Raw genomic sequence first — 20,749 nt, 5'->3', positions numbered from 1 at the left:
GATATATACTAATCTTATTTGCCAAAAAAAATATTTCTGTGTTATGTATGTTTGTGTTTGTATGTGCTTGTATGCATGAATATTTGACAACTAAACGTAAAGCCCTTTTACTCCTTCTCTTCTTCTTGTGTTGTAGATATGTAAGGGTATATCTGCATGTCTATAAACTCTTCATTATCCTTACTTCTGCGTGATATTATGTATTGTGTGAAAGTGTGCTGTGTGTGTGTCTGTGTGTCTGTGTGTGTGTGTGTGTGTGTTTCATCCCCTTGTGTGATAGTATTAAATGATAGTATGTTTGTGTGAGAGTTTGAGTATCAACACTTTTTTATATCCTGTTGTTCCCCAATTCCCACATATTACTACTGATATTTACCTCTTGAGGACCATGCATTGGAAATAACACAATCTTATATTATATTATACTATATTATATTGTATTATATTATATTATATTATATTAAAAATATATATTATATTATATTATATTATATTATATTATATTATATTATATTATATTATATTATCTGTGTGACATTTGTTTAAATTATATTATATTGTTTTCATTTTTAAATAGTTTTCTCTTTTAAAAACAAGCCGAGCAATGGAATTCAAGCCTTGTATGTACACCCAGGTATAGCGACGGTTCAGATTATGTCCCTTGGTTGTAACTCTTTTTCATGCAATGATTCATTTGGTCGATCATAGGAAACAGATTTCCAAGGTGGGCAGTGCATGCGATGGGCAATAGTGCAAGTAGCAGTGACTCAGAGGATGATAGAGAACTAAGACAAGTAATAATCAGTCTTTTTTTGATTGCATTTAATTAGCTTTCGCATATTCGAGGTATATTGGTATATCTGTGCTATGTGCAGCCTCTAGGCGATTCAGTTGTGGTCTTTTACGCTAGTGTAAGTAATGTAATTTCGAGGTGTCATTCCTCAAATCCGGTTGTTTTCTTCCATTTTTTCCCCTCATCAATACCTGTATTTTTGCGAAGCATAACCCAAAAATAAGATAACAGCTTTTAGAAGACGTGCTTTGGCTGCTTTAAAAGCATTGCATGAGGGGTTCTTTGAAGTCTTTTACCGTATCTGACTCGAAACATACATTCCGGAAATAACAATTATGAAACACAAGTGTGTTGCGTTAGGGCTAAACATTTAGATGAAGGTGGCAAAGTAGGTATTTTTGGGATGGACTTTGACAAAGATTTTGACACTTTCACCAATGAATTATTAAAAAATAATATTTATTAGTTGTGGAATGAAAGTGTCTAATAAATATTACAAAGACTATTTGCAAGCCTGCCCACTATTGCTAAGACTATTTCGCATGGCGACAAGTGTCTGCCTCACATTTTGGTTTATAATCATTATAATATAGTGTGCAAACAATTAGAAACTTGTCGATGAATTAGTGGTTTTGGAAACAGAAAATATTTGTATAATTCACTTTTACTTGAACTGTCCAGAATATTATTTTTCAATAGACAGAAATAAGATTAAGTGAAGAATATCATCTTCCAGGGTATTAACCACTATTGTTGAGTGGAATTGTGTTGATCTGTCATGGAAGGGATCCAAGATTGAATCATATGCTTGGCTTGTCTTCTTTTGGTTTATTTATTATTTTTTTTCTGTGGGTTTTGGTGGCTTTTATTCTGTTTTTAAATGTAATCTTTGTTTTCTTGAATTAAGAAAGAATTATGCTGCACTGATTTTCTGTGTGAATAAATATAAAATACTGAGACCATAAATTGTAAACAGCTGATGCTGCCAAAGAAATATGCTGCCTTTCAGCTCCTAATAAACTTTAGCTAGGTAACTCACTTGAGCATAAAATAGAAAGAAAAGTTTTTTTCTGACTGAATAATGGAAAAAGTTTATCAGATGAGTGACAATAATAGGGATTTACACCATCAAGACACTCAGTATTTTTTTGAAAATTTCTGTTTCTATCAGAGGTAAAGGAGTATAGCATTCTACAAGATTTAACAAGGACTTGAAAATGAGGAATTAAAGGTAATCAGTTGCAGAATGAGCATATTTCACAGATCAGGCACATGGAATCCATACAAATAGGTTTACATAAATGCAGACATGATTTTTCTCCGTTTTAAAGTGGAATTCTGCTTTTCTCCTGACTTGAATCAGACTTTTTTATATCATCTCCGATTCATTTTTTAAAAAATGGTCTGTCCTGTCACATTCTGCAACAACCCTTCGAAAGTATTTGTTCCATATATTAGTTAGCACAAGAGTCTCATAAAACTATTCTGATTCATCAAAAGTTTAAATTCATCCAGTGAATCTTCGTGTATTGGAAACTGATGGCAAAGAAAAGAAGAAGCATGCTTGCAAAACGTGGCACCCCAAGTTGTTGAGAGAGACCATGACATGAAAAGTTTAGATAAAGGTTTAAAAAATGTATGGAAATTGGAATGGCTGGAGAGAAAAGTTGATGAAAATTTAGTTGGTCAGTTTGTAAGAAAACTGAATGCTATAGGACTGGCATTTTGTGACCTCAGCAAGAAAGATCTGAATTACAGTATTCGTGGTTGGAAGAGTTTGGAACAGCACCTACAGAAGGAGCTGCATACAGGAAAATTGAAGCTCAGAAGGCATCTGGAAAAATGCAATTAATACTATAAGAAGAAAGATTTCTTGCATGAGATTTCAGATGTAGCCCTGTCAGAATCGGCGCACTGCATGTCGCCAATACAAGCACCAGCTAGAAAGGAAAAAGGTTCTCATTGAGAAGGAAAAGAAGCGATTGCACATTGAGCCCAAAATGTCAGTGGTGACAAAAAGGAAGGCTAGAGAAATATTTGCATAAGCTGCAAAAAGAGCTCAATTGGCATATCAATAGGTTGTGTCCCTTGGAGAAAAAGACAAGTGAATGTATGGGATTATTTGTATATAGTTGATGTACTTGGGTGTTTATTTTACAGATTTTTTATGAAAAGAGAGAAGTATAATATATTTGCTGCAAAAATTGACAAATTATTGTGACTTAATTATGATGTGAACACTGACATGCACATGAAATAACTTGAGCATCAGTGGTATTGGAGAACAAATTAATGTGACAGTGAATATTATAAAATTATTCAAGCCAAGTTGAACATTTTTGGTAAGTTCATTAGTTTTTCAAATGGTTATTTTCTCTCATATTATGATCATAAGTTGCACCAGGAGCAGTTTTTTATGATTGTAAAATGCATCTTTGGTTGGGGGCCATTGGTCCTCTGGATCCCCATTGGGTAAGGACCCCCAAACCCCACTTGAAAGTTTTTCAGCTTTTTTTTATGGAAGACCAAAATCATGTCTGATAAATTATAAACATGGTGGCCATGCGAATAGTCTTTCCAGATGAAGTTCATGTTGGCAATGCAAATAGTCTTTCTTTTGGTGTCCTCAGTGGCGGAGTTGTCTAAAGCGCTCACTGTTACAGAACACTGCCATCTCACCTCTATCTGCATGGGTTTGAGTCTCAGGCTCAGCCAAAGTGGGTAGGTGAGAAAGCTTACCAGTAGCTTCTCATGGGTCACTGGTTCTTTCTGGGGTTTTCCTGGGTTCTTCTTCCACCATTATACTGGCAGCCAAGTATAGCCTATCTTGTGCTGAAAAATGGCATTAAACCCTATAACAACAACAACAACGAAAAGCAAATAGTCAAGGTACACAGCAGTTGTGCAAATACCCTCAACCATATGAAATTGCAGGCAAAACTCTATGCTGGATATAGTATTTGCCTATGCTCCCTCTCCAGCAGTTTGACCCCCCCCCCCAGGTTTTTAATATAAAAAAATTATTAAAGGATATAAAAATGAACAAAACTTATCGTTTTGTTTGTTAATTTATAATTTCTAATCTGATGGTCACCAGGGAGCCCCTAAAACTGTCATCTTGTTTGGGTTTTATTGCCAACACAGCTACCACATTTGCATGGGCAAGACATTTTTCCTGACAACAGGAATGATGTAGTTCATAGTCTTTTAGTTCATCTCAAGGCAGTACAGCTGCTGTGAATTTTTATTCCCCACATTTTGCAGTTTGATGGAGTGGATTCATTTTTAAACCAGAAAATACCCAAAAAATTGTTCCCTTTTTCTTGAACTTGAAGAAAATCTCAATCCAAATTGGTAATGGAAACTTTGATGTATCGCTCGTTTTATCGTCAAAAGCAGTAGATATGACCTTGAAATTATAATCAACACTTTGAAATATCAAATTTAAAAATAGGTCATACAATTTTTTAAATTTTCCAAATGACATTCCTAGTACATTTTTTCCGCAATTAACGATATGTGAGGAAATTTCGACCTGTGAAAATGTCACTTACACCAAGTGGAGGCAGTACTTTAATAAATAAATACAAATTAAATAATTTTTTAGCTATTGAAATATGTTTTCTAGTTCTATCTTTTAGCTCCTTTTAAGTGTAATCGTCATAAATTCAATGTGTCCTCTTGTAATTAAGCGTAAAATGCATCAATCTACCATAACAGCTATGTCCGCGAGCATTTCTCTGAGAACCTAATTAAGGGCCGACCGTGTTTTGATAATGGACTTCCGGAAGTATTTGTTGTATTGTTGCACCAAATTAAAAGCTGGCCTCCTTTGTATTATTACGTTAATTATGTCTTTTGAAACAAATAAATGAGCTGGAATAAAAGAAAAGTTAAAAGGCATGAAAATCCTACAAACTTAAAATCTAGTGGCCCCTGTTGTATGTCGGGTGAACTCACTTCATTTGATCAATTAAAGACTTATAAATGTTATTGTGTATTGTTATTGTGTATATAACATAAACTACCTTAAATTAACGGACTCTTTCATAACTGTGATCAAAGATAACAAGGCAGCCAAGTGAAACAAATACTTCATAAAATAAAGAGCTTGATTTCATAGATACGGACCATTGTTTGCAAGTGAGTTTCAGAGAATTCTTGAACTGGCACTTATAGATATCCTCAAAGATGATAAGAAGTTTCATTATTACTTCCAATGAAATCACAACATCAATATTGTACTAATTGAACAATACAAAATTGAGTTGCGACGTAGAAAATTGTCTCACGAAATAAATGTTGCATGTTTTTGAAAGAAAGGAATCTTGTTAGGTGGCTTATCAACAGTTAGTCTAGTTCCCTGTTCTGTGGACTCCTGATTTAGCAGGATAATATTAAACACCACTATGGGAACCAGACTCATCAAGAAAACATAAAGCACTGATGTAATGCACATATTTTTTGTATACATGTGATGGTTGTTGAAACCAGTTGGAAAGATCTTTCATATGTTGGACATTTTGAAAATAAATGTTATTTAAACAGAATAACGAACAGCTTCATTTGAAAAAGCACGTTATTAAAAATTATTATTGACGTGATTGTAAAATGAGGATTCAGTCAATAAACAGCCCAGTTCCCTGACGCCGCTCCCCCCTTAGGGTTTTCTTGATGTCAAAGCGATTTTTTTCAATTTTTGGAGGTCCCTTTGTAACTTGCACCTCGCTTATAGTGCGGAATTTGTTTGTGGACCCTGTTGTGTGCGAGTTATTGAGGGAGAGGTGTACTGAGATCATTCAGTGAGCTATAAATATTTACTAGTTCTAACAAAGATTATGTATGAAAAAATAATGCCAAATCAAATTTAAATAATATAACAACAGTGCTTTGTAAAATTTATTACAATTAGATTTTGCGCCATGAATCCATTTTCTTATTTAATACTTTATTATTAGAATCTACAGATGCGTTCATGTCCTCATTTCTTGTGCAGTTCACACAGCATAAGTTTTGAATGATCATTTGAAAGTCAGTGATATTATACTTCCTGAAGTGGAAAGAATGATGAACATCAAACAGATTAATACAAAAATCACATTCATACCTGACTGAAGTGAAACAAAATTACACAAGTTCTGATGGTTACCCCAAACATGCATTGTCATTAACATAATGCTCCATCAAAGCATTATAGAGGGTAATTAAAACTTGAGGAAAAGGTCTGTTCTGGTAGTCGCTGCTTGAACAAACAAAATCAAACTTTTTTGCTCAAATCTAACTGACCATGTACTGTTCCAGAAATATAAAGATGATAATGAAGTTTAAGTTCATTCTCATGCTGAATTTCTATATATTGCGAAGAACAGTAGATGCATTCATGCACTTAACATGTGTTAGTCTTATATATATATATGTATCATTGAGCATTATTAAGATTTTACGTGAGATGTCAAATTTGTGTGAATCTAATCCATTGGTACCCAACCATTTTGAGCGTATGGGGCACATTTGTGAGTTTATGAGAGAGTGCTGGGTACCAACCTTTTAACTTAACCACTTTGTCTTTTTTCAGGACCAATAAAGATAAATTAGGAACCTAAAACACAGATATCCAAAAAAGACTTGACGGGTGAGTCTCATGTTTACGCAAATTAATATTACCACCCAAACAGAAAAATATGCACCAGGACACACGTCATTCAAATATTTATGCAAATGTCCAGCAGGCATTCCCAAGCAGAAACTGCCTTTTGATGCATACAAGTGGGATGAAGATTTGGCTCCCCATTGATGGATTAAAGCCCACAGGCACAACGTATTTTGCTGTTTGGGTGGTAACATTAATTTGTGTAAACATGAGACTTGCGCAAGTTAAATAATAGTAAATTAGGATTTTATTTTAATTTAGTTTAATTTAAACTACACTATTTTGTAGTTGTTTTTTCACGAATGACGAGTCATCTTAAGATAGGTTCCCACATACATTTTGAAGATGATCATGTGCAAACTAGTAACCTATAAGCATGACAGCAGTTCTTCTGCAGGTTTGTTTTCTTTGTCATTATGCTCGGGAATAAGTGAACATTGTTTATTTTATTGAATGAGCATTTTCTTGAATAATACTTTATAACAACAGGCTATTCCATTGTTTGATTCTTGTAAAAGAAAAATCAGTGGAAGAAAGAATAACTTCATTGTCACAAGTTTGTTATTGCTATTCCTCATAAACTTGGAGGATTCCCGTGAAACTCCAGATGCACATTCATTCCAAGGTTTAATTGAGTCTGAAAGAAAATGGGGCTGTATTTAGTATGGACTCCACAGTGGCAATCTTAAAAATCTTATTTTTAATATCAATAATACCATACCTGCTGTTGTTGCATAGCAGGTACATTTCTGAGAGGAGGATACCCTGCATATGTGACAAAAATTTGTTATTGTATTAGGAAACAATAATTTTACTTGTCATAACTGTCTTATAGCTGGTAAGAAACTTTAAAGTGCCAGCACAATCTGCTGGGTAGCTGATACCAGATGATGGCCAAAATTATAAAACAATGCCCTACAGAAATGGAAAGCCTATGGACATCACCATTCACCATGTCACTGTTATTATGCTTGTCTTTTATTTTGCTTTATTCCACACATTGTCTCATGGAAAAATTGAAAGTCCTGCTCAGCTCTCAAGATTGATTTGCTATGAAAGTTAATGCTTTGCTTATTTTTTTGCAGATGGATGACGTGGGTTCAGATAACGAGGAAACAGGTAAGTTGATATTGTGCAGTTCTACTGGTCATATAAAAGAAGAACCTTTGGGATGGTCTGTTGTCCGTTATCCAACTGTTCATTGTCACAAGTTTGTTATTGCTATTCCTCATAAACTTGGAGGATTCCCGTGAAACTTTAGATGCACATTCATTCCAAGGTTTAATTGAGTCTAAAAGAAAATGGGGCTGTATTTAGTATGGACTCCACAGTGGCAATCTTAAAAATCTTATTTTAAATATCAATAATACCATACCTGCTGCTGTTGCATAGCAGGTACATTTCTGAGAGGAGGATACCCTGCATATGTGACAAAAATTTGTTATTGTATTAGGGTGAACTGGAAGATAATCCAGAATGCTGGATTCTTTTCTCTCGTACTTTCCAATGATGATGACACCTAAAAGATTTATCTGCTGCTTTGTGGGTCTTTGAGCAAATTTTCTGCTAATTTTATGTACCTATTCCAGGTACCTATTTTATGTACCTATTCTTCTTTAACATTAGAACTGTACCATGCCTAAGTTTTCTTGCTGTTTAATTAAGCTTTCTTAAGAGGTTTTAGCATTTGTTCCATTCATATATGGCTTGGCATTTTAATTGTTTTTCCTGGTACCCATTCACAGAGTGTTAGTATTTCAAAATTGGTTGTGCTTTTTCTAGCTACATGTTGGTATTTTGTTTAAGTTTACCAATCCTTGCATAACTGCAGTCTTCAGACTCACTTTCATCCATTTTATTGTTCCTTATGAGTCATTTTATTCACCTTACCTATGTTGTGAATTGAGCTAATTTTAGAAGCGGTAAGCATTTTGCACAGCAACTTTTTGCCATTATATCCTGTGATCAGTTATCAACACAGGTTTGTTTTCATTTTTAGTCATGCAACCCCCCCCCCCCCCGCCCCCAATTTGGGAGGAGCATCACTGTCCCCATTCCGTGAAGCAAGAAAGTTGTACCCTCCTGTAAGACTGGAACAGCACATTATATTGACCCACAGCTCAGGATGGGATGAAAGTGGGTTGCACCTCACCCTTAATGGAAGCAGTACCCTATCAATCTCAGAGGATCACTGTTGTTGCCAGGATCAAGCCCCACCAATTGGGGGTCTGGTAATTGGTTTACAGATGCCAGATTTGGGAAGATGATCAGATTGTCATCCCACCGTTTGTATTATCCCTAGCAACTGGTCTTCCTCAGTTGGGTCCTATAGCCTTTGGCTATTTTTGTTTGACAGAATCAGACTTAAAGATATTTTTTATTTGCATCTAGTCACTGTCAAGCTAATTTAGCTGTGCAAGATTATGCCATCTGGCTGTTTTCTTTTTACACACTTGACTCTGTGAAGTCACATGGCAGGGTGACGACCCAGGTACATATAATTGACGCACACAAAAATAACCCAGTTAGAGACCTTATTGACGCTTGTATTTTTGTCCCATCATAAGAAGCTTTATTTCGGTCTGAAATTCTGGTCTATTTACCCTCCTTTGGTAAGCGTTATTGACGCTTGTTCAAGTTCCATACCCCCAGTCTCCCCTGTTACAGAGAGACATTGGGTCACATAGTCCTGACTTCCAGGAGAGTGAGAGTGTGTGAAGATGTCATTTTTGCCTTCATTGATATGCACAAGTTTGATTCAGAACAGGCTGATGTAGTACACCCTCCCTTTGGGTCCCCTGCCCCTCTCACGTCAGTTAAAGAGGCAGAGGATGATATCTGGTCTTCTTGCCCAGTGATATGTGTCTCAAACCTTTCACTTCTGGTAACTCCAATTTCTTTTTCCAGTTTGGAGAAACTTTCTGGGGCAAACTGTTGACCACATATCTTGTTACTTCCTCACTTGTTTACAAGCAAGGTGCTTTCTCAAGGTTTAGCAAGGGCCTAGACCATGCTAGGCAACTTAGAGCGTGGTCTGTCCCCCATTTACATTGCAACTCATGGTAGCAGCATCTACCTATAAGATTGGTATCCATTTCTGGACCATTAAACTGCCCACTTTGGATGTTGAAGTGGTTCAAATGGACTGATGTATGCCATTTTTTATGGACAAAATTTGCCTCTTTTCAGGAAAAGATGAGGCTGTCTACAGGGCTCGAAATTAGTGGTAGTCCGCTAGATAGAGGCTAGCAGATTTCCTGTCGGACTAGTAACTTTCATAATGTTAATAGTCCAATGGGCTAGTAAGTTTTGGTTATCAATAGTCAGCGTTCGTTTACGCCATTCCCTAATAAAGACTTGACTTAGCAGATGTTCTGTAGAATCGAAGCAGTGGCCATTGTAAACACAGTCATAAAATATTAGCATGAGAAGATGAAGTCAATTTCAGCCTCGGAAAGGTGCGTTTCTATAACAAGAATCCATCTGATTTTGTGCATTTCACTTAACAGCGCAAATTATGGCCCTGTAATTAACAACAGAAGTTTGGTAATTGATCCTAATTAATCTGATAACGAATTAAATGAAAAAATGACGTGATTTCACACTTTATTCCCTTGACCACAGTAACAAACTACAAAGCAGTATACCTCACAAAAGAACACTGCAGAAACTATTCAAAGAAATTAGTTCGCACGTTTTTTGTTTTTTTTTTTGTTGCTCGCTACCCAAATGCTCTAACAGTCACAAACAGGAAACTACATATTTTAAATTTCCATCGAAATAATTATAAGAATTAGATCAATTTATTATGATTACGTTATTGACACATCCTTTCCAAACAGCTGCTTTTTCTATGATGATAAGAATAGTTTTATATTTTTCCCTTACAAGAATGAACAAATAATTGAATACATGTGGAGATATCCAAGCAGAATGCCGTACATTTGTTGGGAATTAAAATCTCTGAGCATGGGCATCTCAGATTTGAAAATTTTCTGCCTTATTATTAATTTCATCAATACATTGAGGTTCGATTAATTAGGAACAATTACCAAACTTACAACTTATGATACCTTAATTGGAGCTGTTAAACACAACGCGCCGAGTGTCAGATGTCTTCGTTTGATGAAAACACCTTTTCCAAGCTGAAACTAACACTATCCTCTGATGCTAATATTTTATAACAGTGTTTACAATAGCCACTGCTTTGATCATGCAGAACATCCGCTGAAGTTAAGTCTTTGTTAGGGAGAGGCCATTTAATTGTGGGAGGAGGCAAAGACACTTGTTTTGAAACGTGTTTCTTGCTCTTGCTTATATAAAGGACACTGCCATTCCCTTTCTTGCTTTAAATAATTCACATCAGATATACTATAACATCTCGTATTTCAAAACAAGGCACAATTCCCACCTTATAAGACAGGCAAATTGTGGCATTTGATAGAAGGTGTTCAGCCACCAAAAAAAAGTTTGACGAGAATGATGAGGAATAATTGTTATGATACTGAAAAGCATAATGGAAAATTTCAGAAGAAATGGACAAAAGACAGGGAATGGCTGAATTATGACGAGGAAAGGAACGTTATGTGGTGTAACTGGTGTACACAATTCGCAAAAACAAATACACAGAAAACACAGAATTGGTAAACGTACATGAAAGCCGTGTGACATTGTTTTTTGAACAGGACTAGTAAAGATTTGGCAGGACTAGTAAATTTCTCAATATACTAGTCCTGGTCTGTATTCATATACTTTATCAACATCAATGTCTGTAAGAAGCCAGCTAATTCTTTTCATCCAGTTGTAGTCCCAATTGATCGGTGATTATTGGTAACAAGACAACACTAGAAAGGAGAGTCAGCTTATCTTTTTGATGGATTGCATGGGTTTGATATTTAATTCAAGATGAAACAATATAAATTAAAGCACCCCTGTTTCTGTTTCATAGAGTTTAATCCAAGCAGTTACTTTCTGCTTCATTCTTTTTACGTTGAAGATTCTGTAATCATGGCACAATGATCAATAAGTTCATTTTTGTTTTAAAGAAAAATTACTAATGATGAATCAACGCCAGTTCCAAATGCAAGTGCTGTAAGTAAAGACATACATATGGTTCCAATTTCAAAGGATTGTGCGTTAAAGGCTTTTTCAACTTCTATGGCACATATTTCAAATTTTAATCATGGGGCAATCAAGAAATGCTGCAAAGAAATTGAGAACCAAGGGTATGGAAACAGATATTGCCCTTGCCAAAGTTACCACAGAAGAAATTGATGAGCCAATACTGCAAAGTTCCTGTGTATTATACTTAATGAAATGGTGTATGTGACCATAGACAATAACTGATTGTCTGTCCACGTGAAATTCAGAATGGAAACCTAAAACTCTGTTTAGTGGAAACTTGACACTATTCAATGGAAAAGCTGAAACATTTCAAACATTGTGAAGTATTTGCAGACAGATATATTCCACTGGAAAAAGTTACAGGACTCTTGTGTGATGAAGCAGTTGTCATGACTGGGAGATACACAGGCACAGGGGATACGTTTGCATGGAGACAATTCTTTTCTAAAACAAATTCAAATGTGCCCTTCATCATGTAGCACTTGCATCTCAAGATTCATCTAAAACTGTAAAAATATATTGCACACAAAAGTTGCAAAAAAGAACACAGCCAACTAAGTTTTATCAGTAGTCAGCGATAAGAAACCAGTGGATGGAACTGCATAATGTTTTGAGCAATGAAGATTTTGCATGTCAAGAACTTTTGAATGTCTGAAAGAAATATGGCCAGCAGCAGATTTTCTTGAGCTTGAAGTAGCCCAGTGACTGAACATTACCATTGTATGTTTCAATGTTTCATATGTCAGTGTTGATACTAAATCAGCTGTACTGGGACTCGAAAACTATCACTGATATCCTCTGAGTTGTGAAATAAATGCTTGAATATCGAGATATTTCCTTGTTATGAAATTTATTTTTGTTGGTAAAATGCCATTGGTTCATTTATTTACTCCTGTTCAAAACAAATTAATAACCATGTGTTTGTTTGCAGGGGACCAGCTTGGTTTGATTTCTCTTTTATTTTTGTTCCTTGCAATTGTGTTTCAAGGATTATGACAATCTGTTAGTGAACCATCCCATGACCGTACCTCAAAGAAGAGATCTCCTGTCACACTCAAGGGCTTTCTCCTACAAAGCAGTCTTACAGATCTGATTAACCTCTGTCAAGCAGAAATATGGATACTTTATTTTTTTATTGCTTTGTGCACCAGTAATTAGTCACACACAACAGCATTCGAAGGAGAGTTGACATACTTGTTTAAAAGCTTAGCGCATTGTTTTGACAACAACTGTGTGTGATGAAACTGGCTTGTAGGCACCCTCACTTGCTAAGATGCAGCAGCAATCCAATAATTTGTTTCAGTGATTTGATAACCATGGGAACTCTAAATCTAACTTTAAGTCTATTTAAACAGATTTTGGAGGCTAGTATATACTTCATATGTATACCATTACACCACTTGAATTGATCAAAGAGATAAGTTTAATCTTTGTTTTGGTACAGTGTTGCTGATGTCAATCAGTGATCAAAGTCAGCGGGGATAGGAGACTAAAAATTGCATGCTAAGAATAGATTGGTTTCTAACAGACTTTTACATTGAGACAGTTTGCTTTCAAGACTTAAAACACATCTTACAGTTCGTTGATTTACAAATATCAACAGTCTCATTTTTTTCTGGTAAAATGAAAAATTTACTGGTAAAAACTGGCATCAGCTGGTGTAACAGAATTTGTGTGTATGTATATATATATATATATATATATATATATATATATATATATATGTATACATACAGAGAGTATAAAACTGTTTTCTTAAAAATGGATTTGAAACACATTTATTTATGTTGGTTGTGATTGCCAACAAGGGAGCCTATTCTATCATAACAGTTTTATTGTCCCCTCTCCTTTTTAACAGTATAGTATCCAAATTTTTCTTCTGTTCATCACACTTTCATTTCTGTAACTTTAAAGTTGCCTGGGATTAAGGAAACTTTGTGTATTTATACATCCTCATTAGAAGTTCTGCTGTATACTATTTTGGGGGTGCTATCTTCAAGGCCAATGTCACTGCTTCATTTTTTTCAGTTTTTCCCATCCACTTTATAACTCTAAAGCGGCTTGGCATAAAGGAATTAGATTGGTATAGTTATGTTTCTTCAAAAGAGGGTAAGTATGTATCACATTGGGGATCCTATCTTCAAGGCCAGGGTTAAAGGTGTAATTGGGTACTCGAGTACCAGCCTGTTCATATATACCCGAAAATAAAATTAGCTGTAGGATACCTATTTAATTCCTGTATAAAATATAAAACATGTTTTCAAGTTCTGATCAAAGATTATATCTGGCGAGTACAATTTGAGAGTTGTGTCATGTGACATTGGTCCATCGTAGACCTCCATCTACTGATCTTATATTTTCTATTTATGTGACCATTTTGATATGTACATTGAACAGTATCCTTATATTCTATTTATAGTAACTGTACATGACGTGTTTCTAAGAAAAAAGATTAGTTTCTTGAACAATGTGTCAGAGATTCATTGTAGTATTGTACACACTTAAGTAGCAAACCAATCTGTATTGAAAAAACATGGCAGCAAATATTAACTGAAATGGGTTTTATTGATGTGACTTGTGGATGTTTTATGACTAAAAAATGTTTAAATAGATGGGTTTTGTTAAATTGAAGAACGTGCTGCATCAAATAAAGGACAAGCCAATAGCGCTTTACAAATTTTGAATGTGGAATTCTACAGTGATGTAAAACAGCATTCAGAATTTGTGGACTTACATTACCACCTTTCAGCAAAGGTTTAACATGTGATGTAGACTAGTTACAGTGAATGTTGTGTATAAATAATTCATCGTTTTGTTTTGTATCTGTATTCTCATACTAATCCACATGGAGATAGCCAATTTGTGACGAGAATTTTAACTAACGGCAGATGCAGGTAAGTAGCAAAAATAAATGTACATTTTTCATACGGTTTTCTATATTTATGGCATGTAATATATAGATCACTCTTTTTATGCTCAGATTGCATTTTTTGGCCACTCATGTTAGTAATAATTACACTTACACCTGGGGGTGGGTGGGGGTGTTGACATGTATGAAATGACAACAAACCATTTCAGGTTCACATTTAATTTAATTTTCCTTTGATTGGGTATCTGAGTAACTGATAATTAGAATTTATGACTTTTTCTAAAATTTTGACCTTTTTTGTCAGGGTCATGACTGGGTAATTTTTGTTTTGCATACAACGTTGGGCATTATATCTTCAAGGTCAAGGTTACGTTTCCATTACGCTTTCCCAGCTGCTTTGCAGCTTTGAAGATCATTGAGATTAAGTCATAAAAGTAGGGTCTAGAAGAATTGTCAAACATAGATGTATGCATGGTTTCTAAATTTTCTTTATTAGGATTTGAATTATCTGTGACTATAATAGAGATTGTGGAAGTTCGAAAATAAAATTCAAGAAGTACAAAAACAGGCTTTATAATACAAGAAAATTAACAACAGTGTAGCCCATTTGAGCATCAGAGACCAAAAAATGTTTTATATGACCCCCAATTCTGACACTAAAGTGTGATTTTTATTCAATATGATCCTCAGTTCCGACAGGATTTTTTTTAACTCAGACTTTAATTTTGAGAGAAACAGTGTGTGGAAAAATTATTGTTGTTAAATCAATTAAATTATCTGAATTGGCACAGTTATTCTTAACATTTCAAATCCAGCTGCTTGTGTTATACCGGTAAATAGAACTGAAAAATACTTTATAAATATATTTTATGTGGAATAAAGGTCCTGATAAAAAAGTAGCAAACACTTATTAGTGAGTTATTACATAGGTGACCTAGCAAGATCTGAGCTTCACTTCTTAATATGTTTATTTGCAAGTTTAATTGTTAAACAAGTCTTTGACACATTGATGTTTGAGAACTCCTTTGACCAATATACATTGTTCAGAGTATGTGCTGGTCAACACCTTCAGTCTCCCGGATGTGTCCTGCAAATAGTGATTTTCAGGCTGAGTTTATTGGGTTTTATGGCACGTCAGCACAATAATTCCTGTGTAGTGCCAAGTAAAAATTAGTCTCAAGATAAAAAATAACTGAAAACTTTAGGAAGATAATCTGTCTAATGAATATTTATATGATATGGAGGACCAAGAATTTACAGATTTTAGGACATGTATTCCCCAGAATATTATTTCATATTCATTGTAAGTCCCATTATTTTAATAGAAATAATAAATATGTTTTTAGTAATGTCTATATATTAAATGTTCCTAATTAAATATTTTCTCATTTTTCAATATTAGTCAAAGAGCCCCACATACTGTCTGACTTGGAGTCATTATTCAATCACAATTCTCTGCGGAACTTGGCAGCCAAAATAAAGTAAGTTTCTGTCTGTCTGTCACTTTATAGTTATCTGCCTGTTGTTTATCTCTTCTGTATTACACACTTTGCTCATAATTTACAACTACACCGCTCCCTCGATAACTCGCGCCCTGATAACTCGCGAACCCGCTTATAACGTGGTGTCCGGTGTGGATCCCGTTTTTTTTTTTAAAAGAAAATATTTTTAAAAAAATGAAGAAAATCATGATCAGAACTGATGAATGAAACCTTGATATATCACCCGTTTTATCGTCGAAAATGGCAGTTAGTGCCCGAAAAGTTAGAATCAACATCGTGAAATTTTCAGGATTTAATAAGGAATCACATATCTTGTTAGATTTTATCGAAAAAAATATTTTCTCAGTTCACTGTAAATAATAATACTGTATATGTATACGGCGAAACAGCGATCAATGAATTATAGTAAATGCTAACATGTGGCAACACTGAATGAAATGAACACTAATTAAATATGTCTTGTCAGGGGAAATTAGTGTTTTAATCTTTTCATTGTGTTGCAGTGTAAGCAGTATAATCGTTGCATGTTCTCTTCTATTCAGACATGAAAAGAGTCAATTGACCGTCACATCGATGCCCGCGAGCACATCTGTGAGAACCTAATTAAGTGCCGGCTGCGTTTTGATCGACGACTTGGGGAAGTGTTTGTTGCATTGTAAAATCAATTAAAATAGACCTGCTTTGTTTTATCACATTAAGTTGGTCTTTTGTATCAAATCAGGCAAAAGACGTACAAAAATACAAAAGTTCAAAGGAATGCAAATCCTACATGCATAAACTCTTGTGGTCAATATCGTGTCTCAACATCAATCAATTTAATTGGACCAATCGAACATGGTTTCAAATAGTATGTACTTATTGTCATTAAAGTATATATCAATCAGTAATTTATCCTAATCATTTGTAAATGTGATCATGGAGATCAAGGGAATCAAGCGAAAGGCGTACTCGGTGAATGAAAAGCTTACTGTCATAGAGAGGGTTTGTAATGGTGAATCAAGATCAAAAGTTTGTTGTGAACTTAAACTTGCCGAGTTGACACTCAGAGATTGCCTCAAGGATGAGAAGAAATTTCGGGATTATTTGCATGAAGTTGATTCTGATGATGGATTTAAACGGAAACGGGCACGCACTGCAAACGACACATAATTAGATGATGCTGTGTTCACACGGCAACGTGAACAAGTGTTCCGATTTCGGGAACAATTCTCAAAGCCCAGGCAGAGAAAATGGCCATAGCTATGGATACTGATTCAGATTTCATGGCAAGCCATGGATGGCTTTGGAGATTCCAGCGCCGACATGGAATAAAACAAAATTCGTTGTCGGGAGAGATACGCTCAGCAAATTAGGCGGCTGCATCTAGTTATCCCAACCAACTCCGAGAGATACTGACCCGTGATGGATATACAGACGACCAAGTTTATAATTGTGATGAGGCTGGTCTATGCTATCGGATGATACAAGACAAAACTCTAGCTACCAGAGATGATACACAAAAAAATGAGGGTTTCAAGCTGAACAAAGAGAGATTAACACTTTTGTTTTGTGTTAACAAAGCTGGCACACATAAAATGAAACCATTATGTGTTGGCAAATACAAGTCTCCCTGTTGTTTTCATCACATGAATATGGACACCCTTCCATTTGTATATAGAAATAGTGGAAATGCATGGATGACTGCAACAATATTTACGGAGTGGTTTTCTAAGATGTTTGTCCCTGCCGTCAGAAACCACCTGCGATCCAGGGGCTTAGAGGAGAAAGCTCTACTGCTATTAGACAATTGCCCAGCAAATATTGTCGTATTCTCACTCGCGTATTTGTATTTAAATATTTTTTTTAATTATTTTTTTTTTACATGTCTGACGTTTAGACCCATTAAATTAATGGTTGGTAATGGTTTATCTTTGTGAATTCATTTTTTACATTTTACTCTATCTATCTATCTATCTAGTGATAGCAGGTTTTTTTTTTTTTTAGAGCAACACAAGTTTCGACGTTGTCGTTTTTCGATATGAATGTTATCTTTTTTGATAAAAGAAATCTTGATTCATTTTGAACAAACAATAAAACTAGAATGTATCCAAATCAACACAAAAAGCAGTGACGTAATACACAATGTGTTTAGCGATACACATGTTAAGAGTACTGATACCTCGTGGAATAATGTTTGTTTTTACGATCTTTTCAAGATACTTTATCCAGAAATTAAAGGTAATTTATAAAGAAAAACGAACAACACCTTTATAAAGAAATATTTATTCACAGTTATTTTCAGCACGATTATAAAACGAGTATTTAACAATGCAAACCCCCCCCCCCCCTCGCCTCTCTGTCGATCTCCATCTCTTTATTAGTTTTTTTTATAGGTCCCTCGGTAACTTACGCCCTCGCTTATAGTGCGGTCGATGTTTTTGGACCCCGTTGTGCGCGAGTTATCGAGGGAGCGGTGTACTAGTATAAGCAGCATTTGCACTCGTTACCAAAATATTGACACAATACTTTGATTACACTTTTAAAAAAAAAACTTTTTTATTATGGTTGTGTTCTCTGTCAAATCCAAGAGTTTAGACAAGATGGCAAACATAATAATTAGCACAGTATCTTATAAAGGTTTCTGTCAGATCATATTACTGTAAATTTTTGTGTAGCTGAAAATAGTAATTAAAATAGTATATATCTAGCACAGTGTAGCAAAGATGCTATTCACTGAAATATTTTTCATTAAAATTTATACAATATAGCATTGACAAATCAGTTGACAGAAACTGTATGCAGTAGAACCTGTCTTGTAAGACCACCTCTTTTTCCAAAAAAGTATGGTCTGTCAAGACAGGTGGTCTCATAACAGGTCACAGTGCTATATAATGAATAAATGTGTGCATTGAAAATGTCGTCTCACATAGCAGTGGTCTTTCAAGACAGGTTTTACTGTATCATTCATATGATGATTTGACTGCAAACATTAAAAATTTGGTCTTCCCTCTATGATTCAGTAGTTCCAGTGTTTGCATGAAAAAGTTAAAATTCATCAATAGTTACTACCTACCTTCATTAAATGACTTTTTGAATATAATCATAATTTAAAAAATGTATGATTTAAAATCTGTTTGATAATTTTGCTGACTAGTTCATCTTTCCTTTATTGGTCTGGCTGCTTCAGAATGAGTCAGAAACTGGTGGATTATGGATAGAAACCAGCAAGCTTTTAATAGTAGTTTCATCTCATATGTTGGATTTTCACCTACTAAAATGATCTTATCTGTAACACATCAGAAATTTTCTTCCACATATATAAGTCACTTACAGGGTCTTACATCAGATTTAAAATTGAGGGGTGCATTGCCAAAGTAGGCTTGGGGTTTTGGGGACCTTTCCCAATGGGGATATAGGTTTTCTTTTTAAAGTAGCCATATGTAAAGTAAAACCATAAGTAAAGTAAAAGTGGGAAGGTTAATCATCCGGCTCTTGGCTGATATGGAAAGCCCTGCACTTGTGTAATGTAGGTAATGACTGTTTTTACATTTTCTTGAAGCTACTAGAAATGCTGAATCTTAATGGGGTGACCAAAATTTTAAATGACATGAAACTAGTATGATTTACAGTACATTCTATGTTCCTTTTTTTTTAGAGAAGAGATTCCAGAAAATGTCATACAACAACACAGATACCAGATTGTACGCTGGCTTGATGACAGAGAGTCAAAAAATGAGGTTTGTCATTTTCTGTGATTTGTCTTATCTGACCACAGTTCATGCCATAAGCTAGAAGATTTGTTTTTGCATGGAAAGTCCACACCAAACTTCTGTTTTTCTCTTTTAACTTAAATTTAACAAAACAGTTTAGACAAATTTGTGCAATGTTTTTTATGATCATGTCGGTAGTTAGGTTAAAATGGTAGAAAATAGCCCATTGAAAAAACATTTAACTTGTAAAAGTCACATAATTTTAAATACTTGCATTACACATTCTGCTTTATTTTCATTTACATCAAACACAAAATCACCTTGTGTGTTTATAAGAATATTGTTTCTCCAAATTTCAGGAGACTGTTACTCTTGCCCAGTTTTGTGACATGCTTATGGCCAAGGGAGTTAACCGAGATGAAGCAATCAGGGTAATGAAATGAAAAGCAGGGTTTTAATTAAGCTGTTTCATTTACATTGATTGTAAATAACCTGTCACCAATATAAACAGTATATTCTCAGCAGCTTTAGTTCTTATTTTGAGTGGTCTTTGAGGTGGAGGAAGCTGAGGCAGGGTAGATAATTCCAGTATTTAACCCACTAGCCTGGCACAAATGATGCATGGAAAGCCACCTAGAAGTTATAACTTTTTCTATACAAATATTGTTCTAGTAACTTGAAATTTTGCTTGCACAACAATGTATTTTAGTTCTTTGGCTGATAAGACATAAGAATTATATTCCTCTGTGAGGAAAACCATTGACCTTGGATAGACAGCCACTTGCATTGGACAGGCTTGAACCAGGGGTTTGAGTTTGGGCTGTAGAGGTGCAAAGCAAGTGCATTATCACTGCTTTATCTAGGCCACTAGTTACTTCAGTATCTTTAGTAGTCACAGTGCTACCTATTTCTATAGTTGTACTTTTGTTTTTCAATCCACATTTTTCAGTGTTACTTTTGTATGAAAGTTGCTTGAATTGCTTTGCTCATTTTTGGCATGAATGCATGTTCATCAAACTTATTTTAGACTGTGCATTCTCAGAATATAAAGTTTGTGACCTCAGTTATTTATGTCTTGTTTGTTATAATAAAACAATTTTACTTCATCAGCAATATAAAATA

General features: G+C 34.8%; 1 protein-coding gene across 2 annotated transcripts in view; it reads left to right on the top strand.

Moving 5' to 3' along the window:
* Positions 1–711: 711 nt before the first annotated feature.
* The window catches only part of LOC149805902 (zinc finger ZZ-type and EF-hand domain-containing protein 1-like), a 260,238-nt gene continuing 240,200 nt past the window's right edge, over positions 712–20,749 (top strand). For both annotated transcript variants that reach the window (XM_089950657.1, XM_089950656.1), the window contains exons 1-5: positions 712–794; positions 7,529–7,562; positions 15,839–15,917; positions 19,573–19,654; positions 19,987–20,058. In XM_089950657.1, the coding sequence (XP_089806783.1) occupies positions 741–794; positions 7,529–7,562; positions 15,839–15,917; positions 19,573–19,654; positions 19,987–20,058 (321 nt within the window). In that variant the 5' untranslated portion in view covers positions 712–740. The remainder of the gene's footprint in view (positions 795–7,528; positions 7,563–15,838; positions 15,918–19,572; positions 19,655–19,986; positions 20,059–20,749) is intronic.

Source organism: Sinohyriopsis cumingii, chromosome 2 (genome assembly GCF_028554795.1).
Source record: "Sinohyriopsis cumingii isolate HCF-2022 chromosome 2, ASM2855479v2, whole genome shotgun sequence".
In the NCBI taxonomy this organism is placed as follows: Eukaryota; Metazoa; Mollusca; class Bivalvia; order Unionida; family Unionidae; genus Sinohyriopsis; species Sinohyriopsis cumingii.
This window is presented reverse-complemented; position numbering and strand designations above follow the sequence as displayed.